This window comes from Ruditapes philippinarum, unplaced genomic scaffold, assembly GCF_026571515.1.
Source record: "Ruditapes philippinarum isolate M1 unplaced genomic scaffold, ASM2657151v2 ctg406_1_1_1_1, whole genome shotgun sequence".
NCBI lineage: Eukaryota > Metazoa > Mollusca > Bivalvia > Venerida > Veneridae > Ruditapes > Ruditapes philippinarum.
The window spans coordinates 145,665-169,676 of NW_026865760.1; the positions used below are offsets into that span (position 1 = coordinate 145,665).

Here is a 24,012-nt window from a genome sequence, read left to right on the forward strand (position 1 = left end):
TTTGTTTATATTTCAAATATCTCAATCCTTTTATTTAACAACTGACAAATTCAAAGCGTGATATAATAATCATTTTAACTGTTTTATAATTATTATATCGGTTTCACAAATTGACATCAAGATTAAATTTTTATACCATAAGATTTTTATTCTGAACAATTTTTGTAGCATACTTATTTGTGTCATAGTTATAACCGTCATGTCATACATTAGATGCCTTGTACTTTTAGACTATACACCGTGTTAAATTAAAATAAGGTGGATGTACTTTTGTTGTAATGTAATATATACGCCCATGTTACAATAACAAATATTTACTTTCTTACTAATTTTAACATATAGCCATTTTTTTGTGTGAGAAAAATATTTTTGTTAATGAAAATGAAAGAGTGTTTTTAATGAATCTGTCATTTTAATTTTACTTTATTTTTATTTTTCAGGTATGTATTTCTTGCTATTTACACCGTTGAGATGGTAATCAAATTGCTTGCTAGAGGGTTTATCATTAACTCGTTCACGTATCTTCGAGACGCCTGGAACTGGCTCGATTTTCTTGTCATCTGTTCAGCGTAAGATATTTATTTTGAAATAGGACAATGCTTTAGGCTTAATAATGTTTAAAGGAAAATAAAGTTTCTGTTTCTTTCATTAGAATTGGTCAGTTGCAGTCAAAACATTTTTTTGATATTCTGACAATTTAGGTAAAAAGCAGAAAAATGTTAGCTAGAATTTTGTTCTTACTTCTTGAATTTTCTTCTAAAATTTTGCGGAAACATGTTCCACAATTAATTCTAAGATTATTTAATTAATTAATTAAGCTGCCTAGTGATAAGATTAAATGCTTAGATTTTTACCACTCTTGTTTTCTCCTGGAACCTAACTATTTCTGGTATTGTACAAGAAACAATGGTCATGACCCCACTAGAGCTTAAACCCATGTTCCCAGGGTTGAGAGGCAGACACCCTAAATAACCAGGTCATAGTTCCCCATTCTGTGTTGGTTTTGATATACATTTAGCTAGATTCTTATTATAACTTTCAATTTATTATTGATTTAGTTTTAAGTACGTTTTGGTCATAGCGTCAAATTAGATTAGCTTTATTAAATCTCTTATGATAATGTTAGATATTGCCTTTGACTTCAGCATAATGTTTACTTTGCTATTGCTTGTTTCCTTGTTACTAACAATTATGATTTAACAAAAAACCTCCAGACTTGCAATGAATATTTATGTAAGTTTGTATACTTGAGCTGAGAAAAGAACAATATGTATGAAAGTGCTTATGTTAAATGTGGCACTTTTGTACTAGGGAAATGAGAAAACATCACTAATATCTGGTATATAGTAATTATGAATGTTACCCACGTCATTGTTACAAACGTTAATATATATTCCACCTGGTACATAGTCTCTATGTTCTTTGATATATTCATTCATTTCTCATATATATTTTGTCAGTTTGTCAAACAAATGTGGAGAAATGTGCAATACGGTACAATTTCTCAGAATAGCATAAAAAAAGATAGGAAAATATGAACTCATTCATAATATGTTTTAATACTATGTCCATGTCATTGTGTAGTTTTGTAAAAACATACATTTATATGATGAGAACATATTTTAGGGATTTTATTATTATATTGTCTGAATTTCTTAAGTTATGAAAAATTATAATGATTCGAGTGGTATTTAAAAATGCTGTAATAGAGAACTTCTCCATTGTTGTTGTTTTTACTTTTTATGCCTCCTTCTTTAACTAATTTGGGTGGCATATAGAATTGCCCTTATCTGTTCCTGCTGCTGTCACACTACCCTCAAATTGACAAAACATAGGCTTCATCTATGTCCTTTGGACATATTTCTATTTGTACTTTTCTTTTCTTTTTTATTTATATGAAAAATGCTTTAAATTCAATATATCTTTGGCATTTTGTCTTTCAGATATTTAACAATTATTCTAGAAAATACAAGTGGTGGAGGAGGTCTAGGAAATCTGCAGGGAATACGTACATTTAGGGTATTCCGAGTTCTTCGCACCATCTCAATTGTACCAGGTATATATGTAATATTGGTATATATACAAGTTATATTTTTTTCACACCTGTCTACTTATTCCTGTATTCATAATTATTTAATTACATGTAAAAACCAGTAGCTTGGATGCCCTATTGCTTTTTTGTTCAATATGTAAATGCAATGTGATAGTGTCCAAAATTGTGTAATTTGTCTGCATTTCATACTAATGTAAAAATATCTGAGATCATTTACCAAATTTTTGACACTAAACTCGACCATTTTGACATTTTAAATTACAAATACATGTATACAACCATGCCTTAGACTAACTCCAAGTTTAAAGTGGTAGAAATAATGCTATTGAATTAAAACCCATAACAACTGGCTAACTATGTTTTAGTTATCAACGGAGGCATAAAGTCGTATTGATTAATAGTCAAACTTTCTTGTGAAATAAATGAGAGACCTAATTACTTTAAGTGCTCAATTTTGTTGTGTTTGATTTATTAAGATATCATAATATATGCCACGAGTTCACAGATGATTGGTGCCTTGACAAGTTAATTGTATATCTGAATTCAATTATTATGACTTTAAAATAAAACTAGTCAAGATGTTTTTCTCTATTTCATCTAGATTTTATTAATGATTGAGCATTGGAAATTGATAATACAGATATTTGTTATTGATATATATTATATAAGCTAGACCACCCATTTATTGAATTTTTTTTTCATCATTTTCACTTTTGATTGTTTGAAAGAGATGTATACAGTAGAGTTAAATTAAAAAAATAATATTGCGTACTTTTTTAAGTAAAAAAAAATCAAATGGTTTTAATTTCTTAATTTTTTTTTTTTTATTTCAGAACAGAATTTTTTAAGTAAAGTTAAGGCTTTAAGTAAATCTGGAATATAATAAGCTTATTGCTCAGATTACAGTTAAGATTCAAGTTGAAATAAAAGATGAGCTTGAAAATGAGAAAGTATAGCTAAAAGGAACTTTAATCATTGTATAATTTTTGTATTTTAGGTCTAAAAACAATTGTGAACGCACTACTTCGAGCTTTCCGAATGTTGTTAGAAGTGATGATGCTCATTTTGTTCTGCCTTATGGTATTTGCTTTATTCTCTCTACAAATCTACATGGGAACATTGAGGCAGAAATGTGTTTTAGAAGCTCCAGATTATACAGGCACACCTGCATACAGCTATGCCCAGTTCTATAATGATCATATAAAGAATTCATGTAAGTATCTCCGTATGATTTGATGGGTGATTAATTATAGCTACATAATCACTAACATACAGATTCAGTGTTGCAAACACTGACATAACACAGGGAATTAAAGAGGCAAATTATGCCGAAATACAAGGATCTGCTGTTATAACATTATGTCTTTGATTTTGTAATAAAAATGTGCTGATCACATTCCCAGGTTCACCTCTTTGTCCTGATTCTTACTAATCATTAATGTGTTCATTATTTATATGTATTGTCTGGAAAATTACTGCAAGTTCTAGGTACATGTAGCTATATTCACAATAGAAATACTTCAGTCGCTGGTATTAAAACGTCTGTAAGCACTTTGGCAGATTGTGTTTGTATTCAATACAATATTTAGTGCAATTGTGTTACCTGTTATTATACCCCCGCACAACAAAGTTGTAAGGGGGGTATACTGGAATCAGCTTGTCCGTCCGTCCGTCCGTCCGGCCGGCCGTCCGTCGGTTTTTTCTTGTCCGCCCAATAACTTAAGATTCCTTTGACCCTTAGTCTTCATATTTGGCATGGAGGTTAGTCATGATTAGTAGATGACCCCTATTGATTTTGAGGTCACTAGGTCAAAGGTCAAGGTCACAGGGGCCTTGACTTCAAAAAATATACCCCCGCACAACAAAGTTGTAAGGGGGGTATACTGGAATCAGCTCCGTCCGTCCGTCCGGCCGTCCGTCGGTTTTTTCTTGTCCGCCCAATAACTTAAGATTCCTTTGACCCTTAGTCTTCATATTTGGCATGGAGGTTAGTCATGATTAGTAGATGACCCCTATTGATTTTGAGGTCACTAGGTCAAAGGTCAAGGTCACAGGGGCCTTGACTTCAAAAAGCTTGTCCGCCCAATAACTTAAGATTCCTTTGACCTACAGTCTTCATATTTGGCATGGAGGTTAGTCATGATTAGTAGATGACCCCTATTGATTTTGAGGTCACTAGGTCAAAGGTCAAGGTCACAGGGGCCTTGACTTCAAAAAGCTTGTCCGCCCAATAACTTAAGATTCCTTTGACCTACAGTCGTCATATTTGGCATGGAGGTTAGTCATGATTAGAAGATGACCCCTATTGATTTTGAGGTCACTAGGTCAAAGGTCAAGGTCACAGGGGCCTTGACTTCAAAAAAGCTTGTCCGCCCAATAACTTAAGATTCCTTTGACCCTTAGTCTTCATATTTGGCATGGAGGTTAGTCATGATTAGTAGATGACCCCTATTGATTTTGAGGTCACTAGGTCAAAGGACAAGGTCACAGGGGCCTTGACTTCAAAAAGCTTGTCCGCCCAATAAATTAAGATTCCTTTGACCTACAGTCTTCATATTTGGCATGGAGGTTAGTCATGATTAGTAGATGACCCGTATTGATTTTGAGGTCACTGGGTCAAAGGTCAAGGTCACAGGGGCCTTGACTTCAAAAAGCTTGTCCGCCCAATAACTTAAGATTCCTTTGACCTACAGTCTTCATATTTGGCATGGAGGTTAGTCATGATTAGTAGATGACCCCTATTGATTTTGAGGTCACCAGGTCAAAGGTCAAGGTCACAGGGGCCTTGACTTCAAAAAGCTTGTCCGCCCAATAACTTAAGATTCCTTTGACCTACAGTCGTCATATTTGGCATGGAGGTTAGTCATGATTAGTAGATGACCCCTATTGATTTTGAGGTCACCAGGTCAAAGGTCAAGGTCACAGGGACTTTGACTTCAAAAACTTTGTCTGCCCAATAACATTAGATTCCTTTGACCCACAGTCGTCATATTTGGCATGGAGGTTAGTCATGATTAGTAGATGACCCCTATTGATTTTGAGGTCACCAGGTCAAAGGTCAAGGTCACAGGGACTTTGACTTCAAAAACTTTGACTGCCCAATAACATTAGATTCCTTTGACCCACAGTCTTCATATTTGGCATGGATGTTGATCATGATTAGTAGATGACCCCTTTTGATTTTGAGGTCACTGGATCAAAGGTCAAGGTCATAGGGACTTTGACTTCAAAAAGTTTGTCTACCCATTAACTTAAGATTCCTTTGACCCACAGTCTTCATATTTGGTATGGATGTTGATCATGACTATAAGGTGACCCCTATTGATTTTGAGGTCACTGGGTCAAAGGTCAAGGTCACAGGGACCTTGACAAAAAAAAAGCTTTTCTTCTCAATTGCTAAAGAATGTCCTGTCCGCAATGTATTGATTTTGACATTTTCACATTTGAAGCATGTAGAATACATAACTTAGCAATGCACTGTCTTAGTAACCTCAGATTTGGCAGGGAGGTTGTTCTTGAGCTCTAAATGGCCACTGTTGATTCTGACAAAGTGGTATGCGGGGGTATTCAAGCCATGATAGTGGCAGTTCTAGTTTAATATTGCTATAGAACTCTTTAGAGAAACTCATTATATATGTTTTAATACATATTTGTTCCCTTGAAAATTACCCAGTTGAAGCAAGTTTACCACAGATGACAGTCTTTTTAGTTTCCCTTGCAAAAACACTGGTGAATTATATTAGTACATCTGTACTTAAAAGTACTTACAAAGACTTAATTGTTAAGACAGGTTTATCACAATTAAACCAGTACAGAATTTGTAAATGAAATATATTACCTAGAACATATTATTTTCTGACTTACTTCAAAGTGAAAAAAAAAATGCTATATTGTCTTAATTACCATGGCATATCTCGGGTATAAATGCGCGTGTGTAGAAGCAAAAAAATACAATAAAAATATTCATAATTTATTTATGGAACATGAAACATTATTTGGTTTCTTTTGATTGTGTTGGCATTATGGAAGTGGTAGATGTCCCTAATCAGATACACTACACCCGATGAAAATGTTGGATTTGTAATTAATAAAAACAAGACAAGAAATGCAAGTACTGTGGGACTCATTTTTAGTTAAGTTTAAAATCACACTGAAATCAAGACTATGCTCAGCACTGATGGTTTTTACTGTGATTTAATTATTTGCTGATACCAATTGATTATAGGTGGGAAAAAACTTTTATTACCTGTCATTTTTGTGAATTGGCTCAGCTTTTTTTATTTCAAAAGTTGAAAATATTTTGAATGTTTTGACATTTGATAGCTCATAAAAAAAGATCAATTTCCTAACAATTGTATATTGAATGTCCTTTTATTGAGATTTTAACACTAAGATCGAATAACTGTCCTTGTTCTAAACAAATAATTGAAAATACACTTCCTATCTTTTATATAGGCATACAAAGGTACCAGAGTTATATCTGTGTGACGTTTGTCTGTACACATTTCACTTTAATTATATCCTTAATTGCTTTTTTACCTGCATGTAAATTATATGTCCTTGAGAACTTTTTTCTAATGAGATAAAAATAATTAAAATTTAGTCACATGGTTGCCCCTATTCTTTACAGATTAAGATTACTACATGTTAGGATTGAATTTCTTTCTTTCTTTTAATCAGTAATGGTTTTACTATAACTATTTAAGTTAACATGTATAAAAAAATTTGTTGTTATTTTGCACTTGTAAAAAGCAGAAATTTACCCAAAAAATTAATAGTGACTGTATCTACAAAAGTTGATTTAATTACTTGTCACTTTGAACACTTATTAAATTGATGCACCATATTGTATCAGACAGTACCTGGTTAAAAGTATAATTTCCATAGGTGTGACATTTGAGCCGTGTCATGACAAAACCAACATAATGGGTTTGCGACCAGCATGGATCCAGACCAGCCTGCGCATCCGCGCAGGCTGATCAGGATCCATGCTGTTCGCTTACAAAACCTATTATAAGTAGAGAAACTGATAGCGAACAGCATGGATCCTGATCAGACTGCGCAGGCTGGTCTGGATCCATGCTGGTCGCAAACCCATTATGTTGGTTTTGTCATGACACGGCTCATTTCAATTTTGATATAGTATCAAAAACTCTGTTTTTATTGCATTGAGAATGGTGATATTTGCTGTTTTTCATAGTTTTTGGGGGTAATTTTTGGTTGTTTTTTTTTTTTGCATTATTATAATCAGTAATAAGAATAATGTGACATGTGCTGTTACTGTACATTGACTTTAATTAATAAATTTGTTCCTCAGAAATGTTATATTTATAATATTAATTTGAATAATTTCTCCATATGCTTGCCCCGGACAAGTTGACAACTTGAACCCTATATTATATATTAAATCCTATACATAGAGCAAACAAATCATTGTGTTAAAGCAATATCTTATGGTAACTACTTACATTCTCAATGCTAAAACATTTAAGCTCAGTTGAAATCAAGTACAGGTTAACAATAAATATAAGAAAAGGATAATCCTGTTCTTGAAGGTTAATGCAGAATTACTGACATATTGGCCTGTACAATTGTATTTTATTGTGGGTCACTCCCTTTTAGCGTGTTATTTTCATTATTAATTGTCCACTTTTGTTTCTATGTCCCTCACTTGTAAAGTGGGATGCATTCTGTTATAGTATGGTCTGTCTGTCTGTCTGTCTGTCTGTATGTCTGTATGTCTGTCTGTCTGTATGTCTGTCTGTCTGTACTTACAACATGATGTTTCCCTTGTCATTGAATGTATAACCTGTCCTTAATGTTACTTTTAAGGGACATTTTCCATGATAAATCTCTGTTTGATCAGACACTAACTTTCAAATTAATAAATCTAAGTTTGTAAAATCTTGACTCTGTAGAGACCCTGCCCATGAGCAGCATGTGACTCCTGTTGATTTGGTGTCATAATATAACAATTTATAATTTATAATATACAATAAGAATGTAAAAATGCTACTGTGACAAGCAAATGAAGTGGGGAAATATGTGTCCTATAGACACATTTCAAGTTTAATTTCATTTTGCAGTCTCTTTGTAGATAAGTGTAACATGTGAATTATCTTGCTATAAAAAGAAAAATTATAAATATTTTACAGCTAACTGGTATGACGATGGTGAAGGGTTTGTGTTATGTGGCAATGTTTCCGGCTCATTCAAGTGTCCCACCAATTATACGTGTTTGAAGGACATTGGTGAAAACCCCAACTGGGGTTACACAAACTTTGACCACTTTGGATGGGCTATGCTCACATCGTTTCAACTGATGACACTTGATTTCTGGGAAGATACATATAACAAGGTACAGTTGTTTATATACGGCCGACTCAATGTATAAAATGTAGTTACTGTAGCAAATTTGTTTGACTCAAATCAATACAATAGTCTAATACATGTATTATGCATCAGTTAATAAAAAATATCTTAAGTAAATTTTAAAAAAAAGTTTCCTTTTGCATATTGAAGTGGTACATGCTAGTAAGATTGCTAAGGGGAAATTTTCAAATTTACTATTTAATTAAATTGTGTTCATAGTAGTTCATAGTAATTGATTGGCTCATCGGGTTGTTTTTTATATTTATTAATAAACACTAAAGATATATAACTAAGGAAATATTGTGTAGGAAATGCTTGATCCTTGTTACCTGTGAGATAATTTCTTTTGTTCTATAATATTAAAAACAAATATGTTCCTAAAACAAGTTAGCAACAAGTTGATTCTAACCTAAACTGGTATTATTTTTTTAGGTTTTAAAGACTTCAGGCCCTTGGAATGTAATTTTCTTCATCTTTGTGGTATTCTTCGGTGCTTTCTACTTGGTCAACCTGATGTTGGCTGTCGTAGCAATGTCCTATGAACAGGAATCTGAGGCAGCTGGCAAGGTAGGCATCCTCTCACGATTATATGGAACATGTTTTTTGCAGTTATTTGAAACAGAGTTACATCCCCTAGATCACAGCTTTTTGACCAAGTTTTGCTTACTTATGGTTCAACATTGATGATTAATATGATATTCACATTTGCTGTTTTGAAGTGGTCATATAACACTTGACTTATAGCATTGATAGATGCACACAATGTACTCGGTACACAAAATATACTCCTCTAATTTTAATGCACTGTCTTAAATGTAATAATGCTAATAAGAAATGCTTAATTTCAATTTTCCTAACAATAGAAACAAAATGGATAAAAATTGTTCAACAGAACTTTTTATTATGCTATGTAACTTAGGTAACAAATTAATATCCAAACTCACTATAACTAACAGGAACTGATATTTTTTAATCACCTTATATACCAGGGTATATATTGATGAATCAATGATATTTTTGTTAAGGAACATGAGTTAAGGCAAATGAAAACTTTTTAAACTTTTTAAGCATCATTTGATGAGAGAGTGTTAGAAAGTTTGCTATGCTGTGCTAATGTTAGAATTTCAGCTCTTGTTTACTTATTTGGAGAAAAAAATCTTTCACATATTTTTTTTCTCCAGTGTGATACAATATTTTCTTATGCTTAATTTGCTTTCATATGATTTAAGGTTTCATTTTAGAAGCATCAGACTAAACCAAATGATTGTAAATATCATCAACCAATGTAATACTAAGAATCAAGGGAGGTAGGATTACAATGAAATATTAATCAGGGGAGATAAATAATATGTCAATGTGTATAATAAAGAAACGAGAAAGGTTATGTTGTGATGAAATCAGGGGAGGCAATTTCTAGATGTTTGTAACAGAAATCAACACAACACAGATTACCCGGTAACTATAGGTGCAATCTAGGTGTAATCTCTAGATTTATGAAATTAAAAGTCTTAGAGGTTTATGTCTAGATGAATATAAAAAAATAACAAGAACAGGTTATTTCCAAGATGCAATGTAGGTCATAAAGAATCCTGAGAGTTTACCTATATGTAAATGATATTTAAAAAGTAAAATGAAATTGGAAATTTATCATTTAATAAAATAATAAGGAATACAATGTATATATGAATCAGCGAAAATAATATCTAGTGTAGAAACTTAGTTTGCTTTTTTTCCACTTGCCTATCTCACTAATCAGGAAGTTCATAAACAAAGACGCCACAAGACTTCACGTTCTGCAATTAACCAAAAGATTTCAGCTCAAACTAATACTGTTGACATGGTAACAATGCAAATCTAGAGTAGATAAACCAATGAAGGAACACACATACAAATGCAATAGAATTTAAACACATATAGTTGCTTAAACTGTTTTTTTGCACTGTTTTGTATGACATCAGTTAGAAAAAATGCCTAGCATAAATTTCTAGAATTTTTCATCATTTGTTTTTATGCTTTTATATTTCAAACACATCATTCAAATCATGAAAAAATGAATTATTTGTTTACCTCTTATATTCATCATACATTTCTAATAATATTAGGTTGATAACGAAAAAAACACTGCTTAATGCTGCCTATTTCTCATAATTATATCAAGAATGAGTTACAATTATGTATTTATAAAATTGTTAAATTAAAAACTACAGTTAATATGTGATAAAGTTTAACTTTCAACTAAAGTATATGTGCTATTATCCAGAATTTCATCATTACATTCATTCTTTATAAGTAGTAAATATTTTGTTCAATGTTAAGGAGATATTTGATGCTCTTTAAATTTTAATATTAAATCCCTGCCTCATTTCAGTAAATTATGCACCTTGATTAGTTTAATATTCATATGCATCATCCATCAATATTATATCAACTCCAGTAGGAAAATTATGCAGACATGTCATTCACTTTGCATTTCTTTTTATTCTGTTTTCATCAATGCACTTTTCATTTAATGTCTATAGTACTAAGATGCATTGAAGTTATAACTTTTTTTAAACAGTCACACCTGATTATAGATTTATGTTTGATTTTTCCGTCATTTTTTTTCTTTCCAAATTTATATGTAATATTTTTCTTAGTATAGATTTTAGTAAATTTGAGCACTTAGTGACTTCCAAATTGGTATTAGACTTTATTTCAACACTTACTGTTAGAATAGTCCATGACAGTGAGCAGTCTTTCTGCCACTGATTTACTTCACTCGGTTAATGTTAAAGATGAGAATGACTTCAGTCTGTGCTTCTGTCACCAGTATAGAGCTAGGACAGTCTGTGCTGTTGGGTACAATTTCTTTTTTTTGTGTATTGTGTAATTCTTAAAGTAAATATGGACTGTTCAAAAATTCAAAACAGGAATGTGTCCATTACATAAATTCATCAGGGTATGGGTTATGATATTGATTTATTTGGTGCAACTGTTTCAGGGTAAACCGAAAATGAAAATGTTTAAACAATACGCTGACTCTGAGAATGGGACTGAGGTAACTGTGATTCACTAGTGTAGACTCAAAGCGCCTAAAATAACACTATCTTAAAGGCTTGATGCAAAAATGTTGAATCTCTCAGGTTATATAATATGAGATACTACAATTTTGCATTGAACCTGTGACATTCTTTACATGTGTCTTGTCTTTTCTTATTTTCAGCTCAATTCTTAATTAACTCTTAACCTACTGAAATTTTGTAACAGACATCAACTGTCCAATATCAATTTTTGGGATATCAAAATGAAAATCTAAAAATTGTTTAGGTAACAGTGTAGAGCCTGGTCAGACTGTACAAGATGTTCAGGCTGGCCTGGCGCTCTATGATACTGGTGGTAAAAGCTTATCTGCAGTAGGTTAAAAGTTATATGAAAATTCCTCGCTAAATAAAACAACTCACTTTACTCAAGTTTCCCTGGAAACTATTAAAACCTTTGTTATTATCCTTTACAATGCTAAATATCATTAATGGACTTAGTAATTCATCAATCTGGACTCAACCATTCAATATTTTTAGAGAAAATATGGAAATATGTACTGTATGAATTACATTTAATGCAGACCATGATCAGACTTTGAAGTCATTATATGTCAGAAATAAAGTGAGTTGTTTTAATACACTTTGGTGAATGGTATTAAAGCTTTATAAATTTGTGTTTACTTGAACATTATACAATGATATATAACTATAAAGTCAAGTTTCAAGTTTGGAGAATTTTCTTTTTAGACAATAAGGTAGTATATCAGTCACATTTACTGTATAAATAATAATTTATTATAGAGAACCTTCTGAATCAAGTATAAAAATAATGATTTATTATTTATCAAAGAAAAGTTATTGAATGAAGTATTATAAATAATAATTTGTTATTCATCTTGGAGAAGATACTAAATTAACTTTCATAGGAATAGATTATCCTTTTCAATTTAACTCTTTTGTTAAAGTTTTTCATCAAAATATTCATGATGATTATTCTCAATTGTTGCATTATAATAATACTGAAATGATTTGTATACAAACAGATAAAGTATTCATTTAAAAAATCAATAGTTAACATTTCGTTTACAAATTTGTTGACATGATTTTATGTCTGATAATATATTTTATTTACTTTTTATTTATTTAACAATTCAAAACATGTTTGAATAATGATAAAGTATAATAAGAGTTGTCAGACCTGATTTTATATATGTACTATAGTACAACTTGTTGTGACCTTTTTCATCGTAGGTTGTAGGCAAGGAAGTGCTGTAACATTTATAAATAAATGAATTGACAGATTTTAATAAGATGCTATTTTTATATATGATTTAACCACTTAGTTAAATGGTCACCAGCTGGTTTAGTTGTAGGACTTAAAGCCATATTTAGGGTTGAGCCTCACCATTTTAATGTATTGTAACTTACAAAGTTTACAAGTTTGTTAGTATGATAGGAACTAACAATTACCTGTAGTATAAGGACTTCAGTCATACCTGTTCTTCAGAAGCTGCCTCATAGCAAGACCTCTCTCTTCAGCACACCTAGCTATTTGTTTTCCATTACAATAATTCCATGGCAATAAATACTGGTTATTTAGACCACCTGTCAACAATGACCACATATTGGGGATATATTATACAGGTTTGACTGTACAAAATTTCATCTACTTTAACCAATTAGCAATAAGTGATTAGCCTTTTTCATCTGCATAAAGCCAGGCCAGCCTAGCTGCACCTTAGTGCAGTCTGACCTAAATCTGTACTAAAAGCACAATATACTTTCATATTGAAATTCTTTAAACTTTTAAAGGAACTGTAGTAATATTTGTAAAACCTGTAGATAAAGACCAATACTATGTCTAGAAAAGAGGACACTGTTGACAATTGCTTTTTCTCACATTAGATTTTTCAAGATTGCTATTTTATATTGGGAAAGAAAATCAAACATTTAAATACATATATTTTATGTCAGATCTTTATTCAGAGCTTCTTAATGACACAGGTATGGCTTTTAATTTTAAGAATACTAGGGGATAATATAGAAAAGTAAAATATAGATATGAATGTATAATATCGGACAATGCTGGGATGTTTGAGAGTATAACAGAATCATTGACAGTATTGCTATGTTGTTTTTGTCATTTTTATATTGACTGTAGTATTTATTGTCTTGACTTTTGTACAAAATGCTTTATTCTTTTCAAAATAATGCTGTACTTTAGTAGCAGTAAACATTTCATTCCAAAAACAGTTAAAATTGCACTTTTCTTAGTATTATTTTTTTCACTATGCTTTTCTTCAATATGCTTTAGTACATAAATAAAGAGGAACAATTGTGATGTTTCTTTTTCCTGTCTGTTTTTTCTTTTTTTTACATATACATGCAGTTATAGAATACTTTTTGACTGTTACATTTTTGAATGATTAGGTTTATGAGATTATAAAAACTGGCCATGAGTAAACAGAATATAAAGTTTATATAATTAGAGTGTAATTATTGCATGCCAATTTTATATAGTCTTTAACAATTTAATTGAAAACGTGATTTTTGATATAGTTTAACAACATTGTAATTGTGTGAGTTAGGTAAGATGCAGTTTATCTTCAAGTAAGAAATTTGTACAATTATGTTCGACACATCTTGTATACAATTTTGAGATAGATAAAACTTTTCTTCCATACTTAAGAATTGAAGAAATGTTATGATTTGCCTATGATCTATACTGATGAAATATTGATATATTATTTTCATATTTACAATGGTGTTCATAAAACAAAGGGAGATAACACTTTATATTATATATATACTTTTTTTCAATCCCTTCCTTACTGTACCATACTTTGCAAGGTTTCGGTTGTTCAAATTTTCTACTTACATGTAAATTGTACATGCATAATTCACTCAACATACTAAAGGATACATCATTTAAAAAAACAACTGAATTTTGAGATAAACTGAATCATTTTAGATACAAAATTTATTAATGCAAGCTAGGTGTAGGTATTGAATGATATAACAGATATTTCTCATTCATATTTTACAACAGTTACTCGAGCAGCTGGTAGGTTAACATTACCATTGTATTTCACTAAACTCATACAATGTTCACATTTTACATTCATTTTTGTTCATTCTGATATGTTGTCATTTCATTATTTATTATTGTTCACAATTTGTTCATCGTGTTTCGTTTATATGTGGTCAATCAGTTTCAATAGTTTCAGTTCCTCTATGTTATGAAATTAAAGTGGCACTAAAATACTAGTAAAATTAGCATTTTATGTTCCTTGTATTTTCCAATGTTCTCTTTAAAAAAAATGGGGTTTTTTTTGCAATAAAAAGAGCAGTAGGTATAAGATGAAGACATAATGGTCAATTATTCAGTGTTTATTGACCACATATAATTTTCAAATTTGTATGTTTAATGCAAGTTACAATGTTTATTTCATTTATGTCACAAGAAGTCATTAAAATTTGTATGTTATAATTGCAAGTTACTGTATTTATATATTTTTTATGCCTGAATGTTAAAGAAGTCATTTACATACTTGAATATGTATAGATATATGCTATATGATAGATATAATATTGGGGCAAGTTGGTATTATACATAATACAATTATACTATATATTTATGGTATATTTAAATGCATTTAAGTTGCTTGTTCATTGTTGGGTTGAACATTTTAAGTTTATATATTTTTTATGAATTCAACCAGTCATTGGTCATTACAAATTTCTTCTAAGGTGACTCCTGCCAGTATAAATTTAAACAATGTGTCTTTCTCTGACACGAAAAAATCTAAATCATTGTGACTCTCTCTTCCAATATGAATTTAAGTCTAGGTCTCTTCCCTTGACAGAAATCAAGGTCATTGAGTAAGTATGATGGGCAATCAAGAACAAACATTATCAAAAAGGCTATTTTTCTTATCTTCAACCAATGTCTTATGATTGCTAAAACTTTCTGCAAAATTTATTTCTTTAATATATAGATACACTGACAAACTGCTAAAGTCAACCTATAGGAGTGATATATGTGCTAATATTTTCAACCCTGCTGAGAACAAGTAATTTAACAACCACATTATATGATATGTATTGGATAACAGTCATGTAGATCAGTAAAAACCATGTATATTATATCTATAATGCATGTGTTCCCGAGAAACTCTTCATAAATGATATAAATTCCATGAAAATTTAATGTTTGAAATATAGTTTAGTGTACAGTTCTATATTTCTATTATACACTGAGAAGATTATAAAAATGAATTATTTACTTATTAAGAATTTTGCTTCAAATTTTTAGATATTTATATGTTTCATTACATGAATAATGCCCAATTCTTCGTTTTAAGTTATTACCTATTATTTCTGTTTCATTATTTCATTTCAGGAAAAAGAGAAAGAATTGAAGAACAAGAATAAAAAGAAGAAAAAGAAGAAGAAGGAAGAAAAGAAAGATCCATGGAAAGACCTAGCTGATGGTAAGTGTACATTAAAGAAAAATGAAAACTTTCTCATAACACAAAATACTTCTTTAACATTTCTGTAATGTCACTTGGAAACTTTTTTTCATTTAAAAATTTTGCTAAATAATCAAGTCTTGTCTAGCACACAATGAAACATTTCTTGATAATGATGTGTACTGACATTATAATAATTTATATTCTTACAATAGTATATTTCATTTGGGTTTTTTAATAGAATTGTTTATACAGTTACATTGATACCATCGTGCTATCTTGGTTTAATCATGTAAATTAGATACAAAAAGTAAAAGTCTGATACATGTATTATCCAATTAACAATTTGCCTGGAGTTTTGGATGTGCAATCAAAGAGATTAATCACCAGTGTAAGGTAACTTAGTTGGCCTGTACCTTAGACTGTGTAGGCTGCTTGATTTTAATATTTTATTTCAAATCCTCTAATGTCAATGATGGTGAGATCCAAGTTCAAAACTGGACAAATCCATTATACATTAAGTTTCAAATTAAAAGATTTAAGTAAGACAAAATGTGAATTAAGTCTTAAATGTAGATCAAAATATGGTATGAATGATGAACTATTTATGTTTTATAGTTAATTCTATAGGTTAAAATAACATCAAGGTGTACCTGATATATGAGGAACAATTAAGGTTGATAGAACAGCAGTTTAACTTACTCTCCAGGAGATCTTTAAGTTCATTATGTTAATTAGCCTCCTTGTTCATATATTTTGTAAAAATATTTTTTCTGTGTGTGTACTTTGTATTAAAATTTGACCCTGTGTATATTTAATCTGTTAAATGACAATGTACTATATACTTGTATTTTTTTGTTTTGCTTTGCTTCTAACAATCTCAGGAAACCAGAATATAGGTAAATCTTCTTGTTTGTTTAATAATTTACAGTGATAGATTTTAGCTCCACTTTTTAGAGGAAAGGCGAATTGTTAAGACCCTCTTGGTGGCATAAGCATTGGTTAACCGTTTGCTTTTGTTAGTGGTCAAATACTTTAAAACCAATCAAGCTATTATCTTTAAACTTGCAGATGCCTTTGAATAAGTTCTATCTTCTGTATCTATTTTGAGGTCAAAAAGTCAAAGGTGAAGGTCACTGGGACCTGCAATAACATAAAACTGGTCATTTGATCTATGTGCATTTCCTTGAGAGCTTTGTATGTAGCTTCAACTTGATAAGTTGTACCTGACACCTGTTTTTTGTTGTTGTTTTGTTTGTTGTTTTTTATTTGGGGAGGTCAAAAGGTCGAGGTCACTGATACCTGTATTAATAAAACATTTAACTGGCCATATCAAAGTGAATTGACTTTTGTACTTCAAACTTTTTGTATGTAGCATTCAATGATGAGTGCTATGTGTCACACCCTTTTTCAGTCAAAAGTCAAGTTCAAGTGTTCCAGTAGTAACAAGACAAAAATTTAATTGAACTGTGACCAAGTTTTTTTTTTCAAATTAAATCTTTTGTAAAAAATGTGCAGTTTACTACCTAGCACTGAGAAAGGTGGAATGAATGCTCCTTAGACAGTTCTTGTTTTGAATGTTGTTTAATTTGTTAATTTGTTCTTTTCTATAAACATGTAGTGAATATTGTTTGATAAAAGCCAATATTTATTTGTACATTTGATTTATTGAGCACTGGAACTTACCTTGTAGTATTTAAATCTATAAAAATATGAGTCTGTCAGTAAAAAGAAGAATTCTGTTCCTGTCTATAGCAATAGTACCTTGCTTTTGCCATCAGTTTAGAGCCAGAATATATGCAATCTGTCCAGTATTTTGATATTTAAATACATCTAACAATGGACATTTACAAATTCACAACATTGGGCAAGCCAATAACATAAATTCAACCTGGTCTAGGTCAGGTGTTTAAGGTGTTTAGTGACATATATTTATCACTGTTAACAGAGACGGTGAAAGCTGCAAAAGCTGCAGTAGAGATGGCGTATCCACACCATCATGCCAAAATACCTACAAGCTCCACTACACGTCCCCTAGGCAACCCAAACCATCAAACAATGGCAGATAAATCACGGCCTCATATTAAACGGAATCCTATGGTAAAGATGGCAAGTAAAGACAGTGGTACGGGTAATTCTGTAGAAAGTTCAAGGTCAAATGGTAGCAAAGATGGAGACTATCTGATCAATGAGGATGGCAGCTTTGGAGGAAGCACAATAGACATCATAAAGAAAGATGGACAAAAGATCAAGAAACCATTTGTGAAACAAGCCAGCTCTGGAATGGTAATTACTTAAATGTTTATTACTTTTTATGAATATAATCCTAGAAGTTAGCTATTTGTTGGTTTATGTTGTAGAAGCTAAATGTTTTTAATATTATCAGGCCTTTTTTTTCTTCAACATTTTGTAAATGCCACCAACACCATTTGAATTGGGGAAAAAAGCATAATGAAAAACCAAAGTTAGCAAATTTAGGGTTATTACTTGTAATAAACACATAATTAATAAAATAGTAGCTTCTATGGATAGCCTTTGTATTCATATTTTCTATAAGTATTTCAACAGATTCATTTTTATAACAAAATTACTTTTTCAAAGAAAAATCAACAACATTAATACATACAGACTTACAATGGGATTTTATGCTTTTCAATTCGAGAAAAAAGATTTGTTTTGCTATTGTGAATGCCTTGGTTTATAATTTAAGTAACTACATGTATATAAGGAAAAAAGGCTTGATTTCAATCTATTTTACATTTCCTAATTTTAATTTGTACTGCTAGTTTGTATATGTTTACTATATCATAGTTTTAAAATCTGTCTCAGTGTATTATGACTCTTGACTTTGTAAACTATTCATAGATATGCTGATAATGATCGAAGTATACTATCTGTATACTTGATGTTTAAGCTGGTCCCCATTTCCTCCCTTTTGATTTCTAATATTTCTATTTGTTGTTTTTTCTCTCACACAAAGATGTCAAATGATGTAAGTATTATTTCTGCATAAAGACCATATAGTCAAAACGTGTTGCATCTCTAGTTATCTGATACTTCATTAGTTAAACTTAGATTAGCTTTCATGACTTTTTGGTGTCTCGACAGTTGATATCAAATTAGTGTTGTTATATTTGATATGTTATTCAGGCGTCATTGGAGTCGATATCTAATTAGTGTCAATAAAGTTGATATCTAAATTGTGTCTCCATAAGTGATATCTAAATAGTGTCAATAAAGTTGATATCTAAATTGTGTCTCTATAAGTGATATCTAATTAGTGTCAATAAAGTTGATATCTAAATTGTGTCTCCATAAGTGATATCTAATTAGTGTCATTAAAGTTGATATCTAAATGGTGCCTCTATATCGGTAATTGATAATTAATTAGTGTCATTAAAGTTGATATCTAAATGTTTTCTCTATAGTTGATATCTTATTAGTGTCATAAAGTTGATACCAGTAAATGGTGTCTTTATATTGATAATTAGACTGATATTTATATAGATATACATATATCCAAGTGGTTTCATAGCTGATATCAAATTTATATATCCTTAGTTGATATCTATTTTTTTGTTTCTGTAGTTGATATATAATTATCATATCCTTTTTTTGATATCAGATATGCATTTCTATTGTAGTTATCTGATAAATAGTTCATGAATTTAACAACATATCATTTTATCTTAAGTTGACATTAATTTATTTTGTAATCATATAGTTAATATCAATTTGTAATGTTCCTTGTTTATATAAATTTCACTAGATTCTTAGTTGATATCTGAAGGCAAAAAGTACCAGAGTTGCAGCTTCTTGCATAATTTTCATCACTAAATCTTTTATATAAATGTCATTGTCATCAGTACTAAGTGTAATCAAACATTTACCAAAATTAACCAAGCTATAAAGCCTGTGTGTAATTAGTATTTAATTGCTATTTTTTGGACTAAATGAAAGACATAACTTTATATATATTTTAGTAAGACAGGGCTACATATAGAGAATAACATGCTACTGTCTTTTGATATCAATTTTATCAGGCGAGGTTGATATGGGCTAGAAAGGGCGAGGCTTGCCGAGCCCTTTCTGCCCATATCAGCCGAGCCTGATAAAATTGATATCAAAAGACAGTAGCATGTTTTTCTATTTATCATGTAACACATAATAACTGTCAAAATAACAAAATAATCTACTTTTAAATAGCGAATTTCGTTAAAAAGGGGCATTTTTGTTCAAAGAAATAATTCTTGAAAACAAATTCCTCCGCCCCTGAAACTTAGAATTTGTAATTGGAGGCCATTTTTTCTTTCGACTCGGATAAAAGATACAACAGAATGTAGGCCTAATACGATAACATTCTTACCTTTAATTTAAACATCGATCCAAAAATCCGCTTAGAATCACATAAACTAAACTTTACTGCAATTTTTGTCTTGAATTGTCAAATTCAAAAGTTCTCGATTATTTCAATCAAAGAAAAGTCAAATCGGCAATCAAACAAAAGCTACACAAACATGCGTCATATTTTTCAAACGAAACAATTTGTTCACTTATTAAATAATAATCCGGCGAAATAAAGTAAACATTTACAAGTTCTCAAAGAAAATTGTCTAGCCTGTTTGTTATGATTACATGTATAGTATGACGTGAACATCGATGATGTCATTTGCAATATAAATTATGACGTCACTTCAAACTATTCGCTATCTAATTTATTCGTAATTGAAATCGAAATAATAAATAAATAAATATCGCACATTGATTCAAGACTTGTAAGGGAATGAGATTACATTGTAGAATTCACATGCTGATGAAAATGAGAATATAAGCAATTGAAAAAAGTCCGTTAACATGGGCGGGGCTTATTTTTGATATCAGGTTACTGACCTGATATCAAAAATAATTATCAGGCAAGTGTTATCGGGCAGTTACCATAGCAGTTGCATGATAAATGTAACCATCATGCCATCTATAACTTTATTTAGTACACAAAGCACAAAAATTGTATTGTACAATAAGCATTTTATTAAATAGTGGGGGGAAAAAAACGACCAGAACACTTGTGTGAAATATTTCATAGTTATAAGCCAAAAATACTCGTGATTCAAGAGCAAAATGTTTGGCTTAACAAATAAATAACCATATTCCCAGGAATTATGTAACTATTTATAAAACTTGGTATAAAAACAAAAACAACAGCAATGATATAAATTTCAGCGTCAACCAACTAATAGGTCCATGGTGAGTTATATCCCTCTCCTAATGTTGCTGTCACTAACAGCTCCAAGTCAACAAATTTCTCTCCTAATATGACTCTAAAATTTTCATATACCGGTACCTTCATAATTGTTATAACGTATACAGACTTTTTTGTTCTAAAGAGCACTCTGTTTTGTTTTAAGCTTTCATCACATAGAATAAAGTTTTATCTTTATTCCTGATATTGGTTGTATTAAACTGAAGTAAGGAATGACAACAGGTGATATATTGGACCACTGTAAAATACACTGATTATTATTCTTCTTCTGATTATAATTCTTCTTAAAACAATGTTACTGCAGCTCATAAACACTGTGGTGTCAGGAAGCTGTTTACAGTGTTGGTGGCATCGGCCAAACCTAATTATACTCACTCAACAATTAGCTTTTTTTCAAGCCAATAGTCTTGATACTAAAATATCTCTTTTTGTACTTTTTTTGCACAGAACCTTTTTTTCTGACTGCTGTAAACTTGCACTGAAACTGGTTAATCAAGTTCCAATTAAATGACATTTAAAATCCTTGTTTATGATTAATTTGTCAGGAAATGTACCAAAAACACAAGGCTTTATAAATCTGAGAAAAATGTAATAATATAAAAATAGTTTTAATCAATAAGTATAAAAATCATACAGTTAATGTTTAGTTAATGTTTAATTGTAACTAATACAAAGTTATGGTACATATGTTTAAATTAAAAGAATATGAAAATCTTGTATGAAAATAGGCTATAAAAACATAAAAAAATCTTTGAATTAGGAAAAAATGTTATATTCCAAGATAAATTGTAATATACACATGAGAGACAGCTTAAATATTTTATTAGAAAAAAACCCACAATGTTTCTTATTGGGTAATGGATATGCAATATTATTACAGGTGTCATCTTCTGGAGTGACATTAACACATGATAATAAGATGGTAGGTGAGGAGACGGAGAGAGATATAGATCAAGGAATGTACGAAGATGACACAGAAGAGACAGTTAATAGAAATGGTCCTGGTAGACAATATGTGGCCAAAACATATCCAAATGTTGTTATTATAGATGGTAAGTCTCTAACGCAGTGTTTGTTTGGTTTCATTAAAGCTTAATTTATGTTACTTGCACATTATATAAATTTAGTGATGCAACTTGAATATAAACTATGAAATTTTGTTTAAGTTAAGAGCAGTATGATTGGATCTCATTTGAGTCGTGTCATGACAAAACCAACATAATGGGTTTGTGACCAGCATGGATCCAGACCAGCCTGCGCATCCGCGCAGTCTGATCAGGATCCATGCTGTTCGCTATCAGTTTCTCTACTTGTTATAGGGTTTGTAAGCGAACAGCATGGATCCTGATCAGACTGCGCGGAAGCGCAGGCTGGTCTGGATCCATGCTGGCCGCAAACGCATTATGTTGGTTTTGTCGTGATACGGCTGATTTATTTTTGTATAAGTCAACACCATTTTGCACTTGGACCACAGATCTCTAGGTAAAAGATCACAATTAATTGTTGAGAGCAAGACTGTCTTAAGTCATTAAACTTTCTTAAAAAGAATCTACAGTTTTATAGTTATGCCATTTAACCATATAAACATAATATTTTAACTTTAAGTAGGATTATGTTATGTAATTTAAAAGGTCAAGTCAGTGTTTGCTTTAACATGCCTATTTATTGGCCTTATACCTACAATTTAGATTTCATAATTACTTTCTTCAGTTATAAGCTCCTTATTTGTTAATTCAATTGAACTTTTATCACTCAGTAAAAAAAATAAAATTGGAAACATAGATTTGAATACCTGGAGAAATGTGTTAGATATATGAAAGGTTTAGTTAGGTCAATCAATCAATAGAAATAGATTATAGTATTATTAGGTAGAAAAACGACAAAAAAAATAGGACAAGTTTTATGTATATTACAATTTGATTAAAAAAAAGAAAGAAAAGTTAAACATATATCATTATTGCCCTTTATTATTTTAAAATTTCATTTAACTCTGCAAATGTTAGCAGTAACAATATAAGTATGCTAGTAGTATGATAGCTACTGTTGAATTTAAAAGATACTAGCATCAAGTACAGTGTTGTAAATGTCAGCTGTCATGGGCTTATTCTACTGAATCAGTTGATTTTAAATTTACTCAAACCTAGGCTATAATTAAAACCAAAGTCAGAACATAAAAGCAATATGTAATAAAACTATAGTCTTACACTTTAAAGCAAAAGCCATTTGTTTACACTTTAAAGCCAAAGCCAGACGTTTTTGTTTTTTTGTATTTTGTTTCCAGGAAAGTAAAATATTAATAATTTTGCTTTTCAGTTGCTGAAGACACATACGAGAATGACCCTGAGAAAGGTCAGGTGATTAACAGGAACCCTGAATGTTGCTGGAACTGCTGTGGGGGCAGGCTGATGCTGCACTGGATCAAATTTCAACAGATATGTTTCAAGATTATTGCTGAGCCGTTGTTTGATCTATTTATCATTCTGTGTATTTTGTTGAACACAGCTTTCATGGCTGCTGAGCACCATAACCAGCCAGATGCGCTTACACAACTACTAGATGTCTCAAACTATGTAAGACTTGTTAAATGACCCTTTCTTATACTAATACAGGCTTTTAAAAGAATTCAAGAAAATTTACCATATTTTACCTTTACGTTTTTAAAGCAAGAAAACTGGATACTAAATGCCTTACAAACTATTTGTACTTAAAAATTTGTATATGCTGAGGCATGATATAAGTCCCACTTAATAAATGGTCTAATGACAAGTTGATGTCCACTTGACAGATAACTAATCAATCAATAAATTAAGTGATTATTCATATGTCTTTGTTGTT

General features: G+C 30.8%; 1 protein-coding gene across 11 annotated transcripts in view; it reads left to right on the forward strand.

The window, feature by feature from the left end:
• LOC132730205 (sodium channel protein 1 brain-like) overlaps positions 1–24,012 on the forward strand; it is an 83,373-nt gene that overhangs the window by 40,166 nt on the left and 19,195 nt on the right. For 8 of the 11 annotated variants that reach the window (XM_060716065.1, XM_060716068.1, XM_060716062.1 and 5 more), the window contains 11 exons: positions 441–569; positions 1,944–2,056; positions 3,051–3,266; positions 8,209–8,411; positions 8,858–8,992; positions 11,406–11,462; positions 15,848–15,938; positions 17,866–18,203; positions 21,138–21,161; positions 22,058–22,229; positions 23,491–23,747. In XM_060716065.1, the coding sequence (XP_060572048.1) occupies positions 441–569; positions 1,944–2,056; positions 3,051–3,266; positions 8,209–8,411; positions 8,858–8,992; positions 11,406–11,462; positions 15,848–15,938; positions 17,866–18,203; positions 21,138–21,161; positions 22,058–22,229; positions 23,491–23,747 (1,735 nt within the window). Of the gene's footprint in view, positions 1–440; positions 570–1,943; positions 2,057–3,050; positions 3,267–8,208; positions 8,412–8,857; positions 8,993–11,405; positions 11,463–14,494; positions 14,510–15,847; positions 15,939–17,865; positions 18,204–21,137; positions 21,162–22,057; positions 22,230–23,490; positions 23,748–24,012 lie in introns of all 11 variants that reach the window. The other 3 variants (XM_060716071.1, XM_060716070.1, XM_060716072.1) reach the window with 3 other exon arrangements.